We start from the raw sequence: 9562 nt of genomic DNA, 5'->3' as shown, positions 1-9562 counted from the left end.
TCCTTACCATGGTTTGTAAGGTCCCACTTGAATGGACCTTCTCTGTACCCATTCTTACCACTCTCCCCTCACTCCTGCTCCAGCCAGCTGGGCTCTCTGCTGACCCTCAAGCATCCCACCTTCAGCCTTTGCACCTGCCCTTCACCCTGAAACATGCCTCCAGGGCGTCACCTGGCTGTCGCCCTTAACCTTCATCAAACCTTGTTTAGATGTTCCCTCTTCAAGAGACCCTGCTTTCCTCCTACCCTCGGGACCATCCTCTCCCTACTCTTTTTGATTTCCCCTTAGCCTGTCATCTTCTGATACCGTATTATGGTTTACTTATTGTCTGCATCCCCTAGCCCCAAGAGCCTAGGAGGGCGCCTAACACGTAATATGCACTCAAATATTTCTTGACTACATGGATTTCTAGGAAGGACCATGGCTTTGACCAGATTATCAAAGAGTTTTGTGCTCCAAAAACCATTTACAAAATAAAAACATTTCCAAGGACTAAAGCTGTTTGAAACAAACTAACCCCTTGTTCCAGTCCTCAAAGATCCTTTCCGAGCAGGGTCACGGCAACAGATCCAAATATATGTTGCCCTTGGCTTCTCCCAATCCCCCCACACTGACTTGGCAATGTTGGGGATCCCCTCCTCCGCTGGATGCTGGCTGGGCAGCAGCTTCCAGCCCCCGTGAGAGTGCTTCCCCAGCAGCAGCACAGACAAGAGAGAGACCGTGAGCTTTACCACTCAAGTGGGCACTGTATGTAGCGTATGTGCTGGGAACAACAAGAACAGCAGTAAATACAGAACAAAAAGTAACGATCTTTGAAATGACAACAAACGGGGCACATTATCTAAGCACTAACACCTAAGGAGGCCGCTGCTTAGGCTCTGCTGGGCAGCTCCTCAGGAGAGAGAGGCCGACTTCTTTGCAGACTGCCTCGTCTTCAGGCCTCGTAACTTTTCATCTTTCAGCGCCTTCAGGAATTTATCTGCAGGAGAGCAAAACAAACTTAGCTGTAGGAGAGATAAGGGCTTTTTCTAACACTTCCAAAGCAAGCTTCTGGGAAGCAATTGTGTGCTCCCTACATGAGCCCCAAACCCATTATTACCCAAGGTGGGTGAGGGGGGAAAAACCCTAACAGCCAAAACACGTCAAAGTGGAGAATAGGTGGTTGAGAAATCCAGGACTCAGAAAAGCCCAAGTATTCCAGGAGTTTTCTTCCCAAGGATGTGAGGAAGGAGACATTACAGGGTGCCTGATGAATTGGGGACCATTCCTATGGCCACATGGACCTAAACATGTCTGTTATTTCACAATAATGGGGATGGTCTTTCTAGAACCATCTGCCCTTTTCCAGTGGTCAGGGGCTAGCCTTAGCCAGACCAGGTGTTGAGAAAGAAAAAATCTGTGGAACAGCCTATGGCTGTTTGATCCTTCTGGGAGTAGAATATTCTACAGTGCAACTTGGTCCTTCTGGGAGTAGAATTGGGTTTAACAACTTCACTCTCTAACAGCAAGGACTCAGTCTGCGCACTAGGCGAATCCTGCCCACATCAGCATACCTGCTCTGCTCTGGTCTGCCCAAGACTTCAGACCTTAGACCAGATGGCAGAGGCAAGGACCCTGGTGAAAGGGCAGCCAGGGGTCACAGGAGGCTACCTTCCAGCACTGAGAAATTGAGGATCCCAAAGCTCCTCAGTGAACATCCTTGGGCCTTCTGGGTCTTACACCTCCCCCTACAGATCAACGGACCCTCACCTACTTCCCCCTCCTCCCATTGAGGACCCCAGTTTAAGTTAAACACCATAAGTCAGGTCTCTAGAGACAGGGGCTGTGTGTCTGTGGGGGCGTGGGGGGTGGTGAAACTCCAGGGTGTTATTATCACTGTGCAGGAGGCTTAAAGTTCAACTTGGGGGTTGTGATGGACAGAGTTCCAGGTTTAGAGGCTCAGAGTCCAGACTAACAAAAGGGCTCAGGGCGGAGGGAGGTTGGAATTTGGGGCAAAAGGGTCCGCGAAGTCCAGATTTATGGTGAGCAAAGGAATCGGCTGAAATCCAGGATGCAGTGTCTGGGTTCTGGGGGATCGGTTTGGGATCAGGGACTCCTGGGAGCTGGAGTCTGAGCCCAAGGCCACACTGAGGATGAGGGACTCAGGGGGCATGGAGCCAAGGAGGGAGCAGAGGCGGGCTACGGGTGGGCTCGGCGAGGTTACACACAGCGCTGGGAGTCGAAGCCGTCCCCAGTGATGGTGAGCAGCTCCAGCTCCTTAATCCGGATCTCCAGCTCACACAACTCCTCGGGGTGGGAGGCTAACCGGGGGGTCGTGGGGCCGGGGGCCAGGGGCGAGGCAGCCACCTCGGGCCCGGGCGGTGGCGAGTAGAAGAAGCGCAGAGGCTCGTAGGGGATGGAGGCCAGGCCGGAGGGCCAGGGCGGGGGACAGGGGCGCTCACTGGGGGATCCAAGGCCGGGCGGCGGTGGCGGCAGAGGCGCTGGGGCCGGGAGCGCCTGGGGCAGAGGCTGGCCCCCAGCCGCCCCGCCCGCCGGTGCCCCTCCCGCCTTCAGCGGCACGAAGAGCTTCTTCCAGATGTTGAAGTCGCTGAGCTGGGAAGAGGAGATGCCGCAGTCATAGAGGGACGGGAAGTAGAGGGGCGGGAGCGGCCGCTGGCTCATCGTGGGGCTCTGGCTGCCGCGCCGCTCCTTTGGCATCTTTTGAACGGGAGGCTGAGTGGGAGGAACCCCGTGCCGGGAGACGCGAGCCCTGGCCCCGAGTCACCCGGGTTCTGAGGTTCCACAGGCCACGCCCCGAGGGAGAGCAGCCCCCACCCTTTCTCCCGGCCCCGCCCCAAACAGTCGAGATTCTAAAGCCCCGCCGGCCGCGCCCTAGTATATGACCCCGCCCACCGACACGCCCCTGGAGTGAGAAAGGCCAGCGGAGTAGCTGGAATGGGAAATCCCGCACGTGCACCCTGATGTGCGGCCCGTCCCCTCCGGGCGCTCCCCCAACATCCTCGATGACAGCAGCTCCGGGTCCTCCAGATCCCGCCCCACGACTCCTCCTACCGCCCCTAAATTCCGCAAGCCTCACTCCCGAGCTATTGCACCCCTGGCACCTGCTCTCGCATCCTGTCATAACTTCATCCAAAAGTAGGAAGCTGGGAGCTGGTCAGAACTCCGAGAGAAAACTTTCTTCAGTCTTCCTCTCCTTTTATAGGGAGAAAAAAAATTCCTAGAAACTTGCCCCCTGCCCCAGCAAGCTTCCCTTACCACCCCTCATTGAAAAGAAGTTTAGGGACAGGAGTATCTGACTTTTCATCCTCTACAACGGAAGAAGAGGGTAAATGGGAATGGCTGTTAGAGCCAACCCATGTTTCTACCAAATTTCCCAGTGTTGTGGACGATTCTGGAAAAAAGGGACCCTGGTATAGATTTGGAATAGATCTGAACTAGGTGTCTTCAATGAAATGTAGTTTAGTTCACTTCCGAACATTCATTATCAGGAGCTAACAGGCAGTAAACGAACCACCAAAAGGAAATACTGCAGAACGGCCCTTGAACAGCTCAGCTATTCTCTACGGTGACTTGGACATACTGTCCAAGGGACATGCCCAGCTCATATAGATGAGTAGTCTAGTCATAGACTGAGGGTGAGTAAACTTCCTTGAAAACGTCTGCCTAATGATATTGATGTAAATGAACAAAGATGGGTGGGGGCCAGTTTAGACTGTTGGCCAGTCAAGATCTGAGTCAGTACCAGCTCCACTAGCAAATGCTATCTGTGGGTGTGGGTGTGTTTGGCAGCAAAGCAGAGAGAGTCATATCCAAGGTGGACAAGTTGCTTGACTTCTAGGATGGATTTCTGTAAAATAAAAATAAGAGAACCAGGCTACCTCATAGGGTTGTTTGTGGTGATCAGCTGGAAGACAAAATAGTGTGTGTGAAGCACTTGCAAACTTAGAAACTCTGTCCAAATGTAAGGAGCAGCAATCCCCACTGAGGGGCTTGTCTGAAGCCGAGAAGATTTTCCTTCCCACACTTACCTGTAAGCTCCTCGAGGGCAAGGGTCCAGCCCTAGGATCCTTTAATGCTGAGCATATAATAGGACTCAATAAATGTTTGGACACTTTTAAAACAGTGTTGTGGGAACTGAAGGAGATCAGAATATACCACCCCCAAATATGCCACTTTGGCATAAGAATTATTTTAAGTTGGCAACTGAAAGAAGCAGACACAGGAGGAACTTCGTCCTCTCCTTTTATGGTCTAAAAGCAGGCCATAAATTTCCCTTTGTAAAGGTAACAAAATTTCCTTTGTAAAGAAAAGAAATTTCCCTTAGTGAAGGTGTCCCCAACCCCCTCTCCCGTGCCAGGAAGAAGAGATGAGTCTTTTTTTTTTTTTTTTGCGTTACGCGGGCCTCTCACTGCTGCGGCCTCTCCCGTAGCGGAGCACAGGCTCCGGACGCGCAGGCTCAGCGGCCATGGCTCACGGGCCCAGCCGCTCCGCGGCACGCGGGATCCTCCCGGACCGGGGCACGAACCCGCATCCTCTGCATGGGCAGGCGGACTCTCAACCACTGCGCCACCAGGGAAGCCCAAGAGATGAGTCTTATTACTGGAGATGGCACTAACTTGAGCCTGCATAACAGACCTTACCAAACAACTCTTATCTTCCATAAGTTTCCCCCATATACTTACCTTCCCACTATTTACCTAGAAATTAAAAGACCTAGAAATACAAACCCCTTTCCCTTTGCCTTATCATTTGTTTGCAATTTAACACCCTTTGTTGAAATGGTTTCTGAGCTCTCAAACCTAAACACTTCTTTGGGTTTTCATTACTTTCCTGTAAGGCCCACATATGCATACATAATAAATCTTTTCTCCTGTTAATCTGTTTTTTGCTACTTTAATTCTCATGACCCAGCTACTGAACCTAAGGGAGTAGAGGAAAAGGTTTTTTTTCCATTCCTACAGTAGTAGGAACCATAATAATGGTAAGAACCAGGGTTTGGGACTCAGACCTGGGACCGAGCCCTGGATCCACTATGTATTTGGCTGTGTAGGTTGAACCTTTCTGAACCTGTTTTTCATCTATATAATGGGAATAGTAATGGTACCTAATTGCTTGGATTAGCAAGATTAAATGAGACAATCTAAGTACCTGACCGTAATACCTACTCAGTAAATGTTAGCACTTGTTATTACCTATTGAAGATCCTTAGAATGGAAAGAGATTTTGCATTATTTTTTAATAAAACTATATTATTTACTACTAATATTATTAAATAATAATAAAATAATATGATTAAATATATCATTAAACTATTGTTTTTAATTAATTAATTAATTTTGGGGGGCTGCGTTGGGTCTCTGTTGCTGCGCACAGTCTTTCTAGTTGCAGCGAGAGGGGGCTGCTCTTTGTTGCGGTGCACAGGCTTCTCATTGCAGTGGCTTCTCTTGTTGTGGTGCACGGGTTGCTCCGTGGCATGTGGGATCTTCCCAGACCAGGGCTCAAACCCGTGTCCCCTGCATTGGCACAGGGATTCTTAACTACTGCGCCACCAGGGAAGCCCACATTATGTTTTTTAAATGGTTTGATATAATCACATGTTTTTACTTGTATTTATCCATTCAAAGAGAAAAGTCTTCCAGATGTTTTTTCTTAACCCCAAGATAATCTAAACAGATTTGATACTGGATGGCTCACAGTTGTATTAGACAATGGGTTAAAAAGACTGTTTCCTCTAACAACCACACTACAAGAAAACTCAGGAGCCACAATGAACAAACACTGAGATAAACCCCAGTTTGGAGGTGAAGTCCATATGGGGTCATAACAAACCACGGTAGTTAAGGCAGACCCCTACCGATTATCTCTGCAAACAAAGGTCCGGGAAATTCAAGTTGCTAACGAAAAGACAGAGCAGGCTTGCATCCATTTTAAACAGAACGTTTCTCTCCCTGGGGTCTAAAAGCTCTTGTATCACCTGGCTCTTCCACAAAATCTCCATTAAGTGCCATCCTGCTGGGACTTGAAGGACACAACTCCTAACACCCCTGCCCCCTGCCTGCATTTGGAACCAACTGAGAAAGACACACACGAGTCCTTTTTTGCTGAGAAAGGTCAGCTGGAGGATGCTGCTATCGGTCTGGCAGCCTGGCGGGCTTACTGACACTGCACCTCTCAGGTGAGCTCACCCACCCAGCGCAAGGCCCTCTGGGAAAACCACAGGCCTTGTGTGCAGGGAAAGGGCCTTTACTGGCACAGTGAAGAGCTGGCCAAGATCCTACCTGGTCCTTTCTCCAAACTCACTAAGCGGGGCAGTCCTTCCTCCATTCTCTGGAGAAGAGGGGCCAGGAGGGTCACTCTTAAGAATCATGACACAGAAGGATGTAAGTTCCTCCCAACACTCTGATTTAAAATTTCTGTTTAACCCAGGCTGCCTCACTGCAGTTGGGGTTTGTAGTTTCCCATTGCCACAGCCCTCTCCAGCAGGTCCAGGGAGTACCTGGGGTGCTGTTCGCCTGGTTCCCTCCGTCATGGGACTGCTGGAGATGGTACAGAAAGCCTTCCCCGGGAGTGCCCTTCCCCTCCATCGCTCTAACTCTGCATCTAGACACACTGCTGGCCCTCACACCTTCACTAGGGTCTCCGCCTCTTGAGGGGTGTGTCACGATTTGCCATGCCTGCCTTGGCTCGGGGTGGCTTTTAGGGACATGCAGTGTTTGTGGCTTGGAATACAACAGCGTTTGTTATGAAGAGAATGTTTGTGTCCCACCCAAATTCATATGCTGAAATCCTAACTCCCAGTGGGAGGGTATTAGGAAGTGGTTAGGTCATGAAGAAAGGGCCCTCCTGAATGGGATGAGTGACCTTAGAAAAGAGAGCTCCCTTGCCCCTTCCGCCACATGAGGACACAGGAGACAGCCACCTGTGAACCAGGAAGTGGGCTCTCACCAGACACCAAATACACTGGAGCTGTGATCTTGGACTTCCCAGCCTCCAGAACTATGAGAAATAAATGTTTGTTGTTTAAGCCGCCCAGTCTAGGGTACTTTTGTTATAGCAGCCTGAACCAACTGAGACAAGAGTCATGTTTGGATCAGAACCCCTTGTGACTCTGCGGAAGTCATGCTACCTCCCTGACCCTCCATTTTCTGACCTATAAAATGACGATAATATCTACGTCACAAGGTTGATGTATTTGATGAAAATATGTATAAGCAGTGCCTGGGACACATCATGGGTGCTCAATGACGTGTGACTATGATTAGTATTCAGTTACACATGGATTCCTTAATTCACCATTAGGTCCTGGTGAATTGATGAGAAAAATAGAGCAGGGGATCCCGCCTCGAAAATCAAACGCACTCCAGATTGAAAAGCCCTACACCCTAGAAACTGATTCCCTGTTGTCCTGCTGGAGACAGTGGTAGTGAAACCGCAGAATGCGTTTCGGGACTTAATAGAGCATAGGTTCTCCTGTCTTGGCACAGAATTCAGTGAGAGGCGGTGACAGGTAAGGAAAGAGTTTATTAGTAAAGGACGCTTGTGAGAAATACAAGCTGGCAGGCAAGGGAGTGACACCCTGAGAACTTAGTGGGCTACAGTTTTATAATCAAAGGAAGAGTGGAGAGGGGGAGAAGAACACCTTCCTCATTCTTGAGTAGACATCAAGCTTCCATCATTAGCTCCTCCTCCACAGCAGGGCGGGAGGGCGGGGTTTCTTGTCCCTACATAGTCAACCCGGAACTGTTAATGGTGCTGTGGAAATGAGCAAAAAGGTGGTAACATATAGTAAGATATGGTAAATCATCTCAGGTTTTAGTATAATGTCACCTTTCTCCTATATTTCTGCTCTTAGTACAAGCAGAAAAATCCCTTTCTCAAGGATCATTAACTTGCTGACTTCAATGGGCGTGATGTAGGACTCATTCCACGATTGTTTTATTGTTTTGGAGGCATGTCTCATGCTGCTGTGGCATGGTTTTGTTGCCAAGCAAGTCTTTGTGGTTTTGTTGCTAGGCAAGTCTGCTTGGTTTTGCTGCTAAGCAAGCCTGCTTTCTTGAGTGATCATGAACTTACAGGGGTCTTCCATACTGTTCTCTCTATTTAAGATCCCCGTTGGGATGAACTATTTAATCACCTACTTTGTCCCTTTACTCTGTCCCTATAGTAGTAAACACATAAAGAGAGGCTACTGTGTGCCAAGTACCTGTCTTCACTAATTTCATCTTTCTAACAACCCCTAGAAGTAGGTGTTGTTATCTCCATTTTCCAGATGAGGAAACTGAGGCACACAAGGTTAAGTAACTTACCTGAGGTCCTGTGTTTGGTTAGTGTCAGAGCTAGTGTTCCACACAGGCAGGCTGGCTCCAGTGCTCGGTCTCTTCACCACTCCTTGCTACAGCCTCCCAACAGTTCTCTCAGCCCTCAGGCAAGGCCACCTTCCTGCCCTCTGGCTTCCCGTCCTCTTCCTGGCAGGGGGCTGGCTCTAACTGGAAGTTGTTTGTGCCACAGTTCAAGGGCTCAGCTATTCTGGGAAGCATGGAACAGTCTTTTCTTTATTACTCATTTGAAGTAACCATTGTGTTGGTCTGAACCTGGGGGTGGGTAGGGAGCAGGCATTCCAACCTCCCTTCCCAGCACCCACGATTTCAAGAAAGTTTCTAAAAAATGCAGCCCAGCCCTTATTCTTGTTTCTCTCGGTGGATGTGTTCCTCTGCATTTGCAGAGTAAGTACATTTTGTAATAAACTGAAGCCTGGGAGGTAGAGTCCCTGGCATGGAGAGTACAGGGGTTTGGAAGGTAAGAGCTGAGTCTAAGTCCCATCAACCAGCATGAACTAGCTATACAACCTTGGGTGAAATAATTGTCACTAACACTTATTGTCCACTTATTGTGTTTTCATGTATCCTGACAGTAACACTTATAGGGGTAGGTCTGTCAGAATTTTCTGTTCACAAGCAACAGAGGTTGATATTGAGGATTTACACAGAGGTCTGTGAGACAGCTCATGGAATTAAAAGCTTAAGAATTAGGTTTAGGGCTTCCCTGGTGACGCAGTGGTTGGGAATCTGCCTGCCAGTGCAGGGGACATGGGTTCAAGCCCTGTTCCGGGAAGATTCCACATGCCCCGGAGCAACTAAGCCGGGGTGCCTCAACTACTGAGCCTGCACTCTAGAGCTTGCGAGCCACAACTACAGAGCCCACGAGCCACAACTACTACAGCCTGTGCACCTAGAGCCCGTGATCCACAACAAGAGAAACCACCGCAATGAGAAGCCCGCGCACTGCAACAAAGAGTAGCCCCCGCTCACCTCAACTAGAGAAAGCCCGCACACGGCAATAAAGACCCAACACAGCCAAATATAAAAACAAATAAATAAATAAATTTATTTTTTTAAAAAAAGAATTAGATTTAGAAGGTGCAGAGACCAGGGCAACTTTGGGGATCCAGGTAGGAGGAAGGAATCAATAGCCTGTTCAGTGTGGCCAATGGGGTGGTAGATGCTATTGGCTGGCTATTCTCAATGACTGCCTTTAACCCTTTCCCCTTGCTGCCTTCCCCTAC

General features: G+C 49.3%; 1 protein-coding gene across 4 annotated transcripts; it reads right to left on the bottom strand.

The window, feature by feature from the left end:
• Nucleotides 1-734: 734 nt before the first annotated feature.
• Nucleotides 735-8450, bottom strand: C7H11orf91 (chromosome 7 C11orf91 homolog). 4 transcript variants are annotated; one of them, XM_067039440.1, is made up of 4 exons: nucleotides 8307-8450; nucleotides 3102-3193; nucleotides 2208-2592; nucleotides 735-979 (listed from the first exon to the last, which is right to left on the bottom strand). In XM_067039440.1, exons 2-4 carry the CDS (start codon nucleotides 3111-3113, stop codon nucleotides 894-896), a joined length of 483 nt encoding a protein of 160 aa, XP_066895541.1. In that variant the 5' UTR covers nucleotides 3114-3193; nucleotides 8307-8450; the 3' UTR covers nucleotides 735-893. The 4 variants fall into 4 exon arrangements, 2 of the variants coding, with proteins under 2 accessions (XP_066895541.1, XP_058925428.1); XR_010841558.1 differs by lacking the exon at nucleotides 2208-2592 and having other exon boundaries at nucleotides 903-979; XM_059069445.2 differs by lacking the exons at nucleotides 3102-3193; nucleotides 8307-8450 and having other exon boundaries at nucleotides 2208-2768.
• Nucleotides 8451-9562: the final 1112 nt, after the last annotated feature.

Source organism: Kogia breviceps, chromosome 7 (assembly GCF_026419965.1).
Source record: "Kogia breviceps isolate mKogBre1 chromosome 7, mKogBre1 haplotype 1, whole genome shotgun sequence".
In the NCBI taxonomy this organism is placed as follows: Eukaryota; Metazoa; Chordata; class Mammalia; order Artiodactyla; family Physeteridae; genus Kogia; species Kogia breviceps.
This window is presented reverse-complemented; position numbering and strand designations above follow the sequence as displayed.

Excerpts from the sequence above, each read along its gene's own strand:
- C7H11orf91 (XM_059069445.2), bottom strand. The coding sequence starts at position 2,697 with ATGCCAAAGGAGCGGCGCGGCAGCCAGAGCCCCACGATGAGCCAGCGG. Across the intron at positions 980-2,207 it reads CGGCTTCGACTCCCAGCGCT|ATAAATTCCTGAAGGCGCTG; the intron begins GTGTGTAACCTC and ends GCTCTCCTGCAG.